This window comes from Chlorocebus sabaeus, chromosome 22 (genome assembly GCF_047675955.1).
Source record: "Chlorocebus sabaeus isolate Y175 chromosome 22, mChlSab1.0.hap1, whole genome shotgun sequence".
Lineage (NCBI taxonomy): Eukaryota > Metazoa > Chordata > Mammalia > Primates > Cercopithecidae > Chlorocebus > Chlorocebus sabaeus.
Window position 1 is genome coordinate 40102558 of NC_132925.1, and position 17694 is coordinate 40120251.

The 17694-nt window shown below is 44.8% G+C and overlaps 1 protein-coding gene across 1 annotated transcript in view; it reads right to left on the bottom strand.

Moving 5' to 3' along the window:
• FSTL1 (follistatin like 1) overlaps positions 1-16825 on the bottom strand; it is a 54469-nt gene extending 37644 nt beyond the window's left edge. Inside the window, exons 1-2 of the mRNA XM_007985669.3 lie at positions 16717-16825; positions 16504-16566 (exon numbers count right to left, since the gene is read on the bottom strand). Coding sequence (XP_007983860.1) covers positions 16504-16566 — 63 coding nt within the window. The 5' untranslated portion in view covers positions 16717-16825. The remainder of the gene's footprint in view (positions 1-16503; positions 16567-16716) is intronic.
• Positions 16826-17694: the final 869 nt, after the last annotated feature.

The following is a 17694-nucleotide window of genomic DNA, read 5'->3' on the forward strand; positions in this document are numbered from 1 at the left end:
AAGGCCAGTGTAGCCACATCACTGGGTCCAAATGGCAAAGCAGCAAGAAGTAAGCTGGGAAAAGCTGGCAAGGGGTAGAGCATGTAGGGTCTTAAAGGTACTGATAATAAGTCTGTATTTTATCTTAATGCAATGGATGCCACTGGGGGGGTTTGCTCAGTGAGTGACATGATCAGATATGTGTTTTACAAAGATGACTCAGGCTGTCCTGTACAGAAAGAGCAAGGTTGCAGGACAGAGAAAGGGGAGAGCAGCTAGGTGCTATTGCAATAGTCCAGGCACAATAATGATGGCAGCTTGGCTAGGGTGGGGACAGAGGACAGTCAATGAAGAGGTGATACATTCTGACAGTTCAGAAGATGGGACTTTCTGACAGACTGGGTATGAACAGGGAAAGTGAAAAATCAAAGAGAAAATTCCTGGGTACATAAGTTGATATCCAAAAGCCCAGCCAGTTCCAGGTAGATGTGCACATGGCCATGCTGATGGTCCATTTTAGAGTCACTGCCAAGAGGATCTTCTCTGAGACAGGCTCTGGGTCCAGACAAGTCCCATGTCTTCCTGAGGAAACTTAGTTTATGAAGTGAGTTCAGCAAGGCCACGAAGACCTGGGGTCACATATAAATAGATCCTGTTCATGGAAAGTCTGTCCATGGAACACTAGCCTTGAAATATTTATGGCTTTTTTTGAAATGGTGTTCTGTGGTAAAATGTTTGGGAAACATTACTTATTATACTTCCTTCCTAGAGTCATAAATGCACATGAACTTTGTAAAACTCTGGAATGTCCTCTAACTAAAAAACCATTTAACCTAGCACATATATGGACTTCACTCACAACACACTTTGGGTCTAGACTCTTGATGTCTCTCCTTATGGTGTTACTATTCCTTGGAATTCAAGCCATAACAACAAGGAGAACAATAGCAGCTACTATTTATTGAGTACTTACCTTGTGGGAGGCACCTTTGTAGATGTCATCTCCCTTGCCACACACTATGTAGAGGTCCTATGTTAATTTACACCTTTAATTATCATTTGTAAGTTTTGCTTACAGACCACACATTTAAAATACAAAAGTTAGCCAGGTGTGGTTACAGGCACCTGTAATCCCAGCTACTTGGGAGGCTGAGGCACGAGAATTGCTTGAATCCAGGAGGCGGAGGTTGCAGTGAGCCGAGATCCTGCCACTGCACTCCAGTCTGGGCAACAGAGCAAGACTCTGTCTCAAAACAAAAACAAACAAAAAACAGTGATATATCTTTTCTGATCATATATATCTGCAGTGTTCACTCACAGTATTTTCTTATGAAGCACTTAAAGAATAGAAATTCTTCACTCAATCGCCTCATCTGCATTTGCTTAACCCACTAAAATTAACGGAGTTTCCCACGTGCATCACCACCTCCTTTCTCCCAGTCTTCCTCATCCCTATTTTCCTTCTTCCTATTTGTTCCACCCACTTCTAAGACAAGAACCATTTGGGGACAGTTCATCACATGCTTTGAACACTCTTAGGTTTAGAATTGCTAACTTTTGTCTCTCTCTCAGAGACTGTCATGACTTTCTGAATATGGCTACTGTCGCATCTGAGCCCACAGACTGGCAGTCTAGAGCCTCAGCTATCTAAGCGCCAAATACATGCACACACTTCAGCCTAGGCAGAGAACATACTTTTTCCTGGAGTTAAACAACAACAAATCACTGGAGAATGAGGAAGTCTTTACATTCCAGGCCACTGTAACATGAGTCATTATGGTCACTACACGACAATGCTATTTAGACTGGGCAAAATAATGATAGTATTACCTGGAAAATAACCCAATCAACCAACGGAAACACAGCCACTGGGGAGGAACCCAACTTGCTCTCTAATCCACACAGCAATTCCATGGAGCAACTTAAAGCAGGAAATGAAGAGACTTCTATTTGATCAAATGTGTATGGGGAATTTGGAGGAAAACCGCAATTACCTAAGCTGTAAAATGACCAATATAGTGGGGTTAGTCATCCTCAAGTGCTGGTTGTTTTTACATGACTTCATATCCCCTTTTTATTTTTGTCAAAAAAAAAAAAGTACCTAAAATAGGACATGTAATAAACAAAACAACTCCAACATGGTTTCTTATTATCTAGCTTATATATGTTCTTTTGTAGAAAATGAAACACAAAGACTCTTCAACTCCATCTGTAAGAGGAAGCGGTTAACTTTGTACCTATCCTTTAAAACAACATGGTCCACAAGTAGCTTGGGGAGTTTTATTAAGAAATAAGCCTGCAGTGAGTACTGAAATTATTATACCCAACATTTAGACAAGACTTGAATGTCTGGCCTCTACTCAAAACACTTCCCAGTCCCATTCTCCCTTCTAGCTCCATCTCCCAAGAAAGGAGACTGAGAAACCCAAAGTGGACTCACACCTGAAGTGTGTTCCTACTGGGAACTGGGGTTTTCTTTGATCATTATCAAGCCCTTGGTGCCACACAGAAAATTACCCTTCTGTGGAACAGGAAGCAGATGCCAATTAATGCATAAAGTGAACGTCTTTCTTCTTAAAATAAATAGCTAACCCAGAAAATCTGCATCTCTGCATGTGGCTGTCAGCAAGACCAAGGCCACACAGGATAAGAAAAGAAAGAAAATAGAAAATGTCAAGGAGGGGATACTAGAGGAAGGGGAACAAAGCACAGACACATTCCTGAAAGACTGTTGGGACTCTTGGGAGAAGCCAGGTGAATTTCCTGCTTCTGATGTAGGCCTCGGCCTGTCCCTGTGGCATCAGAATTATAGCACATACTGCAGAACTAAGAATGGTGGTGCCCTGGGAGAAGTGAAGCTGCGTGCTCCGAGTATTTGTGAATGACTGGCAAGCATGCATCTGCCTCCATCACAAAGCAAGTTTTGTGAGCTGGGCTGGGCCGCCAAGAAGCCATGCTGGGCCCTCCTGGTAGGGACCCTGACAATAAAGAGAACTCAGTATGTCTGAGTCTTTGCTCAGGGTGAGTGTCTATATTTCTGTTTCAATAGTGTTTAGCCTCTCTGATAGAAATTCCACATGTATCAATTTCACACTACAGTTTAGATGAGCCAGATATCTGTGTGAAAGTGATCAGAAATTTCTTGGACCATCTTTGAGGTCCCATCCATTTTCTATTTCTCTGTCACAAATGTTATGCCACAAACTACAAACATGGGCCTTCTCAATAGCTAAAAATACATGTAATTAGCCTAACCCTTACAGAAGCTAATATGATATGTTGGCTGTGGGATTAGGGAGGGAAAACTTATTGTTTGGAATATGGTAAGGAATGAGTGAATAATGACATGCACTAATTAAATTCATTAACAGGCCAACTTCACACCATAAAAATAAGCACTGTGTCTATGTGTCCAGGCTTAGAAAGAAATCAGGGCAGTATAACAGAAGTCAAACGTGAAACTAAATTAAAACAAAACAAATTCCATAGGAATTTTTGTGAGAAAAGTCTCACTATTTGAGCTACAGGAAGATGGCCATGTTCTCCTAGTGGTGAAATTTAAGTCAGTGTCTGTGTGTGTGTGTGCATGTATGTGTATTCTGTATGTACACAGACACATATCCATGCACGCACACACAGACACACACACACACATAGTCTACCCTGGGGCACAGCCAATTTTAATTCCTAATCTGTACTATACCTTTACTAGGAAGGCCACCTCCAATACTGAGCTGGCTGGCTCCCCAGTCAGGATCAATAGCACGATTTAGCACACTGGGATTTTCTAGTGAGATTCGGGAACTGGAGTACAGGCAAGGTACCAAGCATTTCAGTAGGACTAAAACATCTGCATTGGCCTCTGCTTCCTTATGTGTTCACCGTAACAAGTCACTTGATTTAACCATTGAGTCAAAGCAAAAGACCAGTGCCCATAGGCTGTAGTAAGAGCCCTGATCTGACCAGAGATCAGGGCCAGGGGAGCAGGGCAGGCAATTCATTAATACTTGTTCAGGAGCCCCTGGATCCTGACCATGGGCCAGGCAACATGATGAAAGGTAATAAGAAGTATTCCAGAAAACAAAATCAGGGTCCATGCAATAGTTTCAGACAACTATTTCTGTAAGCCATTTGCAATACTGCATCATTATTTTTAAAAGAAAATGTGAACATTTACAGAAGTGAGAAGAAAGTTTTGTTTGCTTTTGTTTTTCAAATAAGTTCAATAAATCTCAAATTGCACGCTCTGAATTAGGGGTTGTCTTCCCTTTTTTGCCCCCAAAATTTCTTGATTGACTACAAGGAGACCCAGGGTTCTTCATTTCTTCCCCAGTGTTGTTAAGCAGTTGGCTTCTGAAGTGGAAAATCAAGGGATTCCTTTCTGTAGAGTAAACAGCATTTGGGATTCCTGGGCATGAAGACTGTTCAGGTGCCATACGCTGTACTGTTTATATTCCACTCACTACATGGCGAGAGGAAGTACAGGACACAAGATGCCTCCTGTTTTTATTCACCCTGTTTTCTCATTCTTGAGCCAGCCTATCTTTCAAACTGTTCTTCGCTAGGCTGTAAATCACGGTAAGAATTGATCAAATATCCCAATTCCGTTAAGTATAATATTTTGATAATCCAGCCTAGAATATCTGCCTCCTTTTATATGAATAGGATTTCAAAGCTGCATTTTAGAGCCCACCTACTCTAACCCCCCATATGTGGCAGATGAGGAGTCAGATGGCTGCTCATTACCTGGGGTGCCACTATCTGTCCCAAGTTATTCGTCCCAGCCCATCTCTGGCCCATAAATGGAGGTTCGTTTGAAGCCAGCTCACACCAGGGATGTCTGTAAACTCAGCCACAGTTTCAGCCAGCACTGCTGCTATCTTCACTCTGAACCTTTCAAGGCAGTTGGATGCTGACAGTCTCATAAATTCACTCACCTGTTTCCTACGTGTGCAGCTCGTTGCCAGTCCCCTGAGACAGTTTAAGGCTGACTAGGAAAACTGGGGAAACGAGTGAGGACAGGCAACCAAAGTAAGAGCTGCAGAACCGTGCAGATTGTGCTAAAACGGCACAGAGCCAAGCAGACAGTGTCTAGACTTTAACTGGCCTCTCCCAGCGGAGAGGCGTGCAGGGAGGAGGGGAGAGCAAGGCCGGAAAGCCTGCTCGGTTTTTGTTCAGCTAATGCAAACACATGACACCACCTCTGACAGGCTCCAGGCTGGGGGTTCACTCAGACATTTCTTCCCAGGGGCTGGAATTCAGCTGGAGGCCGGGGAAATTCTGCTAATCCAGCAATCAGAAGGAAGCTGGGAATACTTGTTTTAATTCCTGGGAATCACCGTTCCCAAACTAGACTGAGTTGTGCAACAGCCCAAAGTAGCACACTGTGGGTACAAGAAACCAGATGTTTAAGATTTCCATGTCTATCATCTCTGCTTATCTATGAGGAAAATCTACAAAAACACAGAACTGGCTTTTGATGGAGGCCTAGTACAAAAACTTTGCAAGAGTTTGAACAAAATCAATTTATAAGACGCAGAAATGTAGAAATGACCATCACAGTCTAATAAACATCATATGACTCAGAGATAACGTTGGGTTTGGGGAGTTTTGCACATCAGTTAGAAAAAAAGGTGCCCCTTCCTGTGGGTGGGCAGACAAGCCCTGTACCACACACAGGTACATGACACACTTGTGCAGTGAACAGTCTGTACAACCCTACCTAGCAACTCAGCTGGCGTTTTAGAGCTGTCTTGCCATTTGGCCTTATTTAATGCAGAACAGTTGTGAATACATCTGGAGAACAAAGAAATTGCCTTAAAACATCTCCCAAGGCTGGGCGCTGTGGCTCACGACTGTAATGCCAGTGCTTTGGGAAGCTGAGGAGGGAGGATCACCTAAGCCCAGGAGTTAGAGACCAGCATGGGCAACAAGGTGAAACCCTGTCTCCACTAAAAACACAAAAATTAGCTGGGCCTGATGGCACATGCCTGTAGTCCCAGCTACTCTGGAGGCCGAGGTGAAAGGATTGCTTAAGCCAGCATGTAGAGGCTGCAGTGGCTAAGATTGTGTCACTGCTATCCAGCCTAGGCAATAGAGCAAGATCCTGTGTCAAAAAAACAAAACAACTACCACAAAAAAAACCCCCGAAACTCCTAAGTCACTAGGCTGCAAATGCTCTATTGTAAAAACTGCATTCCAATGTGACTCAGAAGTAACTGGACCGAATTCCAAATGGAAGTCATGCCTGCCATGTCTATGTGGCCAGAATGGCCAAGTCTGAACCGTCATTCCAGACACATAGCCATATAACAAGTGATGTAACCTGGAAAGTTAAATGATGGGCCTCTACAATGCTGAGTGCATGTTACCTAGCACAAGTGTCTTTGGTATGTTTTCAAACTTCCACAAGTAAGACACAGTGACTATCAGTCATTTTTCAGAGCTCAGCCGGTGGGTCACTTCCTCCTGGAAGCGTTCCTGCGCCTGTTATTCTGGGTTAGGTTTTCAGCCCTGTCCTAATACTTCTCACATTGCATCACCTTGAGCCTGTGTTCCTGTCTGCCTCCCCTCCAGACTGCAAGCTCTTTGGGCACAAGGTCTCTTATCCACCAGCACTAACTCAGTGCCTGAACAGATTTGCAATACCTTTTGCCTTCCTCTTTTGAGTTGACTTTGAAAAATTTTACTTTGTCCCAGATGAGTGATGAAAAATAGTGTATTGAGACTTTGTGCAGTTTTATCTCTGCATCTAATGTGAACATGGTGGTTCGTGAATGTTTGGCAGCTCCTACTGCGGCCCAGACACTTCAGGATGACCTCTCTGTGATGGTGAGAGAAGGAAAATAGAAGAGAAAGATGAAGCCAAGAGCAAAGGGCAACATAAGGAGTGGTACAGAGAGCTGGCTCTACGGCCAGGAAGCGGTGGGCATGTGAGGCTGGCATCGGACTGGCTGCAGACACAGCAGCCCCTCCCTAGTGGGACTCTAGGTCTGTGTGCAAAGTACCAGAAGCTGTGGCCTTGGCTCCCAAAGGGACAAATTCCAGCTTGCTCCAGGACTACTTCTTACCCTGTCTTTGAGAGTAATTGGCACTTATTTTTGAAATAATGAAAGCAAAGGATCCTATTACTTTGCATTATCACATTTTCCACACCAACAATTTGGAATTTATTGCCTGATAACAGGTCATGCTATGAAGACCACAGCAAAATGAAAATGACCACCCAAGATATCTGTTTGCTACCTCCATACATACGTCTTTTTTTTTTGCCTTTTCTTTCTGTTTTCTTCCCAGTTATTTCCATTCACTCACTCTACCTTTAGGAAGAACCTATGCTGGCTTCCTATCCTACTGCCTCTGCACAGGAGATGCTCCATGAGTACTTCAATCTCTTCCTGGAGGAATGATAGAACTGTGGCTTCACAGAAGCAACACTATATAGAAGTTTAAGGGCAAGATTAGCTCAGTAGAAGCAAGGGTTCTGATAAAAATTCTGGGCCTTAAAGCATCCATGGAAATAAATATCCTAGTTTTCTCTTTAAAAAAGAAGGTGATACTTAAATCTCTGGAGAGGGAAAAAGCAGCAAGGAGACTTCTGCATGCCATGAGCACACATATACACATGCGTGAATGTGTGCTCAAACACACGTGTACACACATACACAACATACACACATGTACACATACACACACATACACACACACCATGGCTTTTGGAGTTCATCCCATAGAGATGTCATGAGGATGATAATACCAACTAACACTGCACACTGTGTGCCAAAACACTCTGCTTTACATGTAAGAGCTTATTTCATTTTCACAACTAACCTATGGGGTAGATACTCTGGATTAAGCACATTTTAGAGATGGGGAAACAGGCTCAGAGAGGTTTTAAGTAGTTTTCCCAAGATCACATGGCTACTAAGGGCAGTGCTAGGATTTAATCTAGCTTCCAGGTCTGAGCGCTAAGCCATTATGTTATACTTCTCTCAAGGTTAAATCAGTAATCAGAGTAACAACCTGAGCCAGCACAAAGGCTATGCAAATAAAGACAATGCCTAGTGGATGTTTACTTGAATATTGAGAATTCTCTTGGTGAAATCATTAGTCAAAAACATTCTTTGTCCCTGCCTCGTAGGGACTGGTAAGCGGCCCTTCATCTCTTGCAGGTATTTGTTTTTGGTGTTGACTATATACCATGAGTGGAGGAGATCTTTTCCATGATCTAATCGAGTAGACAGGCAGAGACACGGAACGATTCTCATTCTACTGGTAAGGAAAGTGACTTTAGGGAGGTTAAGTAACTTGCACAAGGCCTCACAGCTAGACAAGGCCAGAATTCAAACTCAGTCCACTGCCTCAAAGCCCTCGCTCTTAACTGAAGCTACAAGTTAGAGACATTACATGACTTTTAAAAGGCCCAGAAAAGGGCACAGCAGGATTTCTAAGTGAGACTCTTTCATTGTTCTACAATGTTGCTCTTAATAACAAAATGGGTTTGTTACAGAGTCTGTGAAAAAGACAGATTTAGGCCTGGCATCATGGCTCATGCCTCTAATCCCAGCACGTTGGGAGGCTGAGGCAGGTGGATCACTTGAGGTTAGGAGTTCAAGACCAGCCTGGCCAACAAGGTGAAACCCCATCTCTACTAAAAATACAAAAATTAGCCGGGTGTGGTCGCAGGCGCTTGTAATCTCAGCTACTCAGGAGGCTGAGGCAGGAGAATCACTAGAACCCGGGGGGCGGAGGAGGTTGCAGTGAGCCAAGATGACACCACTGTGCTCCAGCCTAGGCGACAGAGTGGGACTCCATCTCAAAAAAAAAAAGAAAAAGAAAAAAAAAGTAGACTTGGAGACACCCAGAAATGAGAACAAGAAAAGACAAGGAAAACGGGAAGAGAAAAACAGCAGACCCCCGGAATGGTCACAAGGTAAGATACAGTTCCACATAAAAAGCTGCCATCTACTGGACATACTGATTAGGTGGACAGGCTGAAAAGGGCCCCAGCTGCCCAAGTGGAGTCTTTCAAATTCCGAGAGGGCAGGGGCCATCTATCCCACTGCCATGTTTCAGGATTTTCTGAAGTAGTGGCAAGAGGTGAGGAAAGGGAATTTCTGCTAAAGCCTTACATCTGACCCCTAATGGCCAAGAAGCAATGGTGGTAGCAGCTCCTTCAGAACAGGGATCTGTGTGGTAAGGCTTTTTAGTCCGACACTGTTCCTAATAGTAGCATATGTGCAAACTGACTAGCATAATGCCTGACACTTCTGTAGATCAATAAGTTACACTTATTAACTGTCATTGAAGGATAAGAGGAAAGACAGGAGAAAAGACAAATTTTGCCTCAGACATAGGATTTTAAATCTTGAAACAACAAAAAGTATAGAAAGACAGAGAGATGTTTTCCCTACATCAATTCAAGCCAATATCCCATGACATACACACACACACGCACACATGCATGCACGTATAAATCTGGGCTTGCAACATGTGATAGCTTTTGTCATGTATCACATGACTTGTTTGGCAACAGCTTGGCTGGTCACAAATAGTGTCCAGGATTATTCAAGGGATATATGGGGGTCATACATTCAGACTTAATCCTGGGAATAGTTTATTGGTGATGGCTTCCAAATGAGCATCTAAAGTCTACGAAAAGATTAAATGGAAATCCTCCAACCAAAGCAGGAAATGAAGATTTATGGGAATTATTTTGTACTCTAAATACCCAAAGAGCATTCTATTAGCAAGTTACTGCTGCTAATGCAAAAGCTGTTATCTGTGACAGCAGCAGCTCTTAGAACTTTAGCAGAGCAACTGTTTACTTCATCAGAATAGCCAAGAAAATTCTCATCATATTTTGTTGATGGGGCCACTGTTAGAGGGTCTGGCTTATTTTAAGGTGTTCAGATTCATCCAAAGAGCTTAGAAGCTTGGGCCAAAATCTGGTGTAAGTGCTGTTTTCCTGACATTTCATCCATTTGCTAACCCAGTTCTATCACCTATTACCCCATGTTGTTTTTGTCAGTTTCATACAGTCCCAAACTCTGCCTTCTAATTATCTTAATTTTGGCTAAAGATGTGTCAATGTTTGTCAAATTGGACTGATTTTTCCAGCAGGGATGGTAAATAGCTTTCATCTCATATAGACTCTCATTGCTAGTGGCTACCTAGAACATTGCTGAGTAGGATTTTCAAACCTTCTCCAAGTTCAGTAGGAAAGAATTCTATGATTGATTAGAAATGTGTGTCATGGGTAAGGGAGAGGGTAGTAGTAATATGTATGTCATGTCTGTGCCATCTCTGAAAGGCCATTTACCACCCCACCTTTTTCTCCTTAAGCAATCCCTGAAGTCCTGCCCCTTGGATATTGCATCTAGTGCCTTGACATCGTGACGATTCTTGTGATCCCCTCCTTTCTTCAAGAGGAATTTTCCCTTCTCCTAATATGTGGTATTTTATTTAAATCAAAAAGTTAGTATGTTATTTTCTGATAAAATATGAAAATAAAATATGCTAATTAAAAGCTGAGAGAATATAGAAAAGACTAGGACAAAGAATAAAATGACCCATAAATCCACTACCTACAGATAATTCCTAACACATCTGTTTGTACTTTTCTATAAATGTTTACAGTTGTGAGAATAAAGCTGGGGGGTGTGTGCTTTCTAAATTAAATTATAATCATTTGCCAGAGCTTCAAAATGTCTTTGTAAATGCTTTTGGTGGCACATATAGCTGTTCCATGATTTATTTAACCCTTCTCCTATGGTTGACTATGTAGTCAGTGTTAAGTTTTTTGCTGTCATAAATAACATGACTGACATCTTATGTAGAGTCCTTTCAAAAGTAATAACGACCAGGGCAAAGTGGTCTAACAGAATGATTTGAGTTCTTTGCTGAATTTAATATAGATTACAATGAGCCCTGGAATATCTATCCATCCACAAAACAGTCAAGAAAGCTCCCCAAAGCTGATCTAAAGTTTACTAAAACAGATTCACTCAACAAAGGCTGTATTTCACTGTGTTTGCTGCACATCCTTGTAGCTAACAAGGAAAGCCATTTATTGTTAACGAGTTAAAATGTTCAAAATAACATCCAAATAGTAAATCTCATATAGAGGGTTAATTTACCTTTCATCAATTATTGAAGGTTTGCTGTAGTTAAAACATTGATTAAAAACTTGCCAAATGTTACCTGGGCTAGACACCAAGAGAAGAGACAGATTAAAAGATGGTTGTCTTTGGGCACAGAGTCATGTACCCTAGATCATCCCTATCCCTCATTTTCTTCATAGTAACTTTTCTGTATGTAACTTCATGGTAACACACAGGTTCATAGCCTCCTTTCTGTACCGACTCCCTCAGTCTTATTGGATGGTGCCTACATGGGCCAGATGTAAAAGTTCATGAAGCTATACATGGAAGATTTGTGCATTTTGCTACCATAAAAGGATCTTACAAAGGAAAGCCCTACATTAATGTAAATTAAAAAAACAAACAGCAATAATAAGTATAAAACTACTAGTTACTATGTAGTTATAATAATATAAACTGTAGCTGCTACGATTTAAAGCACCTGGGCCCACCACTAGATTGCAAATAATTTGAGGGCAGAGACCATGCCCTGTGCTTCACTGTGACTCAGGTCACCTGAGTACCAGGTGCGCTCAGCTGCAGGAGGGAATAGGCTCGATGAGGACAGTGAAGGGAAGGCCACGCCATTCATGGCGTCCTCTTAGAGAAAGTGCCCCTTGCCAAAATGGCAGGAGTCAGAATAGAGCATCCTAGACAAAAAGTATGCATTTGCCTTCCGAGGACATTAATCATCTGGCTTACAACATGAACCTATCTAACTCTACTTTTCCCTATTAACTGGTATCATTAAGCTAATAAAATTTATGTCTGTTAGAAACATTCTGCCAGACGTCCAGTTATTTGAAGAGGACTAAGACAAAGAATCCATGACATTTTCAATTCTCATATGTGATCACTGGTATTTACAGCTCATCCTTTACTTCCTGTTCTTGTGGCAGCATGTGTTACTCTGCCTCACTGACTTTGAAGACTTTCTTTTCATCTTTGGGGCATTTCCTCTGGGATCATTACATCCACCTCAGCCCACAACCAGATTGTCACCTCATGGTTCCTCTCCAACTCGCTTCTGTGAGCCTGGGGATGGAGTCTTGGTTTCTGTCACCCAATCCAGAGAGTTCTAAGAGAACTGTAACGTGTCCACCTTCTAAAGCCACTTGCAATGGCCAGGGCCTCATATGCTGGGTGCTTGTCCTTCTGTTCTGGCTAGTCTGCAGAGTCCCTGCTATATTTTACACCCCAATTCCCAGCAGTGGTCTTTAGAATTGCAACAAGTAGCTTATTTGCCAAAAGATCAACAAGCAAGAGATCATTTTAGTGATCTCTTTAGCTTTGTTAATAATACAAGTTGTGGCTCCAAGAAGATGCAGTCAGAGATATGGGTTAGATGCAAGGCTTACTTGAGTCTACCATCAGAACAATTCTAAAGAACACAGAGGAGCTCCCGAATAAAATCCCTCGTGGTTAACTATATGCTGATAATAGGGTACAAATGAGGTTAAGAAACGTGGACTCAGAAGGACAAAGCCCTCATAATCTTCTAGTATTGCACGTCTAGAGCTAAGTGAAGTACATCTCTTTGTAGAATTGTTACTGTTCTCTCTTAGGTAAAGCACTCAAAGTTCATGGGTCAAGCATGGATCCCTTACCGGAACGAGGATTCTGAACTACAAATCAGTCAACTGTACATGTGACTTATCATAATGAATTTCTAGACCTGGAATGCTGGGAATCATAGTGACAGCAGAGACATCCACCAAAGGAGAGTTGGGATATGCTTGGGTACTTGCCAGGGCTGTCTTCCTAAAGCAGGCAGTTGGGCTCACAGGGTTCTCTCCAGCCTCCCATGTTAGAGTGACAGATATCCACTGACTGAGCTTCAAGGGCACACACACTACCGCCTGTGTTCTTAACATTTTTCCAGGCTCCGTACCATGCATCCACCATCAACACTTCTCAATGAACTGCAGTAATTCCCAATGCGAAGGGGATGGGAAAGGGTTGAAGAGCAGGCTCACACAGGCCCCTCCCCAGAAAATCTAGAAAAGGCGTATCTGTGTAATTGTTAGTGGAGGCATTCCCTCTGCTGCTGCCCTCTCTGCCTAGTCCATTCACACGTTAATCTACACACATCTAGAGACATACGCTGCACTCAGTACCCTCTTTCAAGCAGACTACAGAGTGCATGGGTGTGTGTGCTCAGGTGGATGTAGCAGAATCTGGAGGGAGGCTGGCTGAAGGTATATGCTGCAGACAGAGTAGTAAGAGAGTGAGCAGGTAAGAAAGCAGCAATGAGAAAGCAATCACCAGGTGCCAAGGAAGTAGGAGACCATGAAACACATTCAAAACAATATGACACTCTGCTTAATGAGTTTGTTTCTATTTTTTTAAATACAAGGTTTCGTTCTGTTGCTCAGGCTGGAGTGCAGTGGCACCAACATGGCTCACTGCAGCCTCAACCTCCTGGGCTCAAGTGATTTTCCTGCTTCAGCCTCCTGAGTAGCTGGGACCAGAGGCATGTGCTAACATGCCCAACTAATTTTCTTAGTTTTTGTAGAGATATGGTCTCACCATGTTGCCAAGGCTGGTCTCAAATTCCTGGACTCAAGTAGTCCTCCCATCTTGGCCTCCCAAAGTGCTGGGACTACAGGCATGAGCCCCTAAGCCCAGGCTCCTTAATGACTTTTGTTAATAATTTTGAGAATCTAACCAAATGGGATTGACATAGACTGGCATTAATACTGATGACAATTACCTTTTCCCAAGTGGTGAGCAACTCTGATTCTGAAGTTTACTACAGAGCTCTGGCCGCTTCAAATATCAACATGATTTGTAAAGCGATTAAAATTTTTTAAAAATATGCTGAATTAAATATTTACGGTTGCAAAAAAGCAGAAAGCACCAAGACACCTCAATTTATCTTCTAAATTTCATTTCTAAAAAGTTCAACAGTATTCGTACAATTTTAGCTGATTTAAAGTTTACAATAGATTCATGTCAATAAAGACTGTAAATATCATGATGTGACCATTTTTGCAGACCGTCCTTAGAGTTAACAAGGAAGACATTTAAACAGCAAGCACCACTAACTACAAGATAAAATGCTTTTAAAAAAATCCAAATTACCATTCCCAGAGGGAGAGGGTTAATGTACCTCTTCATCAATCGTTAAAGGTATATTATTATTAAATGGATTAAAAACTTGCCAAATGTTACTTGGCCAGGCACCAGGAAGTTGGAATAATTAAAAGATAATAATCCTTAATAACCTGGAGCCATGGAATGTAACCTAGCTCATACCTACCCCTCGCTCTTTTCATTGTGACCATTTCCACACACTGAGTTTACAGCCTCCTTTCTCCACCAACACACTCTGTTTTTACATCTCAGTACTTCTCTATTTTGCCTTCTTCCCTGTAGAGCTTGCCTGGGAATTCTGTGAGAGCACTGGATGCTCTTCTACCTCCAGCAGGAAATTGCTGCTGGGGGAACTTCCTACCAGGGATAAGTTTTCCCTGTGAGGAAGGGGGTTGGGAGGGGTGTGTGTCTTGCAGGCTGCCTAGAATAGATCCCAGACCTTGGGCCACACAGCCTGGTGAGTGAACCAACAGCCTCCTCACACCTCATATTTGCATTCCAGTTCACTGAGTGATTTCACACACTGGCTGGCAATTCTTAAGCCTGCTGGAAAACCAACCAGGGATTCACCTCATCCATCACTGGTCTGCAGCTGCCTTTTGAGGGCCACAGCAGGGGATGGAGGAATGTTTCTTAACCAGGGCTACATCAGCCAGTGAAGGGGAATACTCCCTCAAATGCAAACCCTGGAAACCAAATGGGTAAGAAGCAGACATGGAATTCAAGATGGGCTCCAAAGATAGACAGGTGGGCTCAGATCCTGCTTCAGAGCTAACTAGTTGTATGACCCTGGGCAAGTTACCTAATCTCCTTAAACCTGTTTCCTCCTCTGTAAAATCGGGATAATAAAACCTACATTACAGGGTTTGGGAGCTTTAAAAGAAATAACTGCAGGTAATGTACATAGCCCAATGTGTGGTATACAAAAATGTACTTGGTAAATGTTAAACCATTGTGCTTGGGAGTGGTGTGGGCTAGTAGTCAAGAGCCTTGGGTCCGGAGCCAGACTGGGTTCAAATCCCACCCTTAGCATTTAGTAGCTGAGAGCATTGGGTAACCTTCTCTGACTCAATGTATCTGTCATTAAAGTGGAATTCTACTACAACACAGCAGATATTTAATAAATATTAGCTACTTTTATTTCATTGGGAGTAAAAACAGTTGAGTTTACACCTTAATCAACAAGGTAGTAGTGAATTAAATGAGAATTCAGTACAATGCGTATTTTTTAAAAATTGTGAAGACCTTGTATGCATTTATGACTTTTTTGGGCAGAGTCAAGCTACGATGCTAAGGGTGTGGTTAAACTGCAATATGAAGGAAAAAATTCAAACGGGGAGCATAAACCACCCACCAGGGAGCTATTTCTTTTGTAATGTGCATTCCATTTCTTCTCCCTCATGCTTTTTAATTCCTTCCATATTTCCTGCCATAATTATCAAATGTTTAGTTTCTGACCTCACTTTCCTGGAGACTGGAGCCCGGGGAATTTAGAATTGTTTATTTTCTGTCCATAAACCTTTGAGTTAATGGAGGGGCTTCTGAGCAAAGAGTTTGTTGGTTTGTTTGTAGTGTCTGAGGAAGGTCGTTAGAGTTGAAAAAATTGGTACAAAAAAACAAGCGCTGAAATGCTTTAACTGGAAACTCGAGCCCCCAAAGAGCAGAGCAATGGATTTTCTCTTACACTTGCGCAACGTTACAGGGAACATTTCGGAAAAGGCCGTTACATGGCCCAGATGATAACACATAACCCGAGGGCACTTCACAAAGAAGAAAATACATTTCAGGGAATCATGATCTCACTTTAAAAGAGAGAAAGGAAAATTAATTTTGCCCCAAAAGAACAATCCGGAGATTCCTCTGCCCCTGCCCCCAGGAGACAGACTTGGGAGGGAAAAGTCCCCAACTACTCTGTCTCCTCTGAAGTGAAGGAAGGAACTGAGGCGCCTTTTTGAACTCGCTGCTGCTCCAGTCGCCGCCTCGTCCCCGTCCGCCCAGCCCGTCCCCTCTCCTCCTCCCCGCTCTCCCTCCATGTTAGACGCGTTGGGGCTCCCGCTTACGGCCCGAACTACTTTTCCTGCTTTAGAGATTTAAGTTTCGTGAGTAGCATTTCTATCCACAGAACTCCCCGCACAGCACTCCCCCAGCTCCACCCCAGCCCACCCCAAGGACGGAAACTCCCAGCGCCACCCCGGGAGAGCATCCCCAGGACGCGCGCCCACCAGCCCAGCGCGCAAACCCAAGCGGCCCCGGGGACCGAGTTCGGACTCCTCGGCCCCTTGCCTACCTCGGCGCGGACCCAGGCGACCGCCACCAGCGCGAGCGCGAGCGCGAGCCAGCGTTTCCACATCTGCGGAAGAGAGAAGAGAGCGAGTCTGAAGGCGCCGGGCCCCGCGCCGACCTGGGAAACTTGCTCGGGTCCCGCAGGCTCGCTCCCTCCGCCCGAGCACCCCCGGCCGCCCGAAGAGTACGGCCTCCGCGCCTCGCGCCCTGCGCTCACCGTGGTACGGTCCAGGTCTCCGGAGGGCGCGGGGCAGGACGGCCGCAGCGAGCTCTAAGCGGAGGTTGGAGCTCCGCGGATCGCCAGCCTCGGAGGAAATCCGACCTGGGTTCGCCGCCCCTTAAGACCTCTCCTTCCCCGCCTGCCTGCCCCCCAGCTCCTCCCCATTCTCCTCCCCCTTCTGCTGCAGAGGCCCCCGCGGCTCCCGCTCCCCCTCCTCCAGCCCCCTGCTCCGGGGAGCCCGCGGGAGTCCTGGCGCCGCCGAACCCCTCTCCCCGCACGGCCCCTCGTCCGGCGCCCCTTCGTCCCCCTGGACGTGGAGCGGAGGCAGAGGGGGCGTCCCGTGAGGCCCTGCCACAAAGGGAAAGGGGGAGGGGAAACTCCACCCCGGGAGGGGCTGCTGGTTGGCGGCCGCCCGGGCGGGCTGCGGCTGTGGCCAGGTGGGCGGTGCCGCGGGGGGCCCGGGAAGGGCCGGGACTGGAACCTGGAGGAAAAGACGTCCCGCGGCCTGGGAAGCGGAGCCGCCCCCCACGGCTGAAGGAGGAGGCCCAGGGAGTCAGAGGAGGCCCCGCATCCCGGGGTCGAGGGTGTCACGGCAACAGGGCAGCGGGGCACCGGGAAGTGGGTGCAGGGCCGGGAAGACCGCCCGGCGTGGGGAAGGCTGCTGTGGGTTCTACGGTGCATTGTCCTGGGTGAGGTGGCGGCCGCCCTGCTCTGCTGGGAAGATCCTGAGTCCAGCATTTGCCGGCAGCCTCATCCATCCCCTCCTTCTCTTGGGCCCGGGAGTGGTGTCCCCCTCCTCTCCGCCCACTCACTCATCACCTGTGTCCCTCCTCCCACCCCTGTCATCCCAAGTAGCCTCTGTGTTCAGGCTTTCCATCTTCACCACTTTCGTCCGACCCCTTGGCCTTCGAAAGTGTGCTACCTCTTTGACAGGGTTAACTCCCTAAAATGCTCATAATTAAGGCGCCTTTCCTG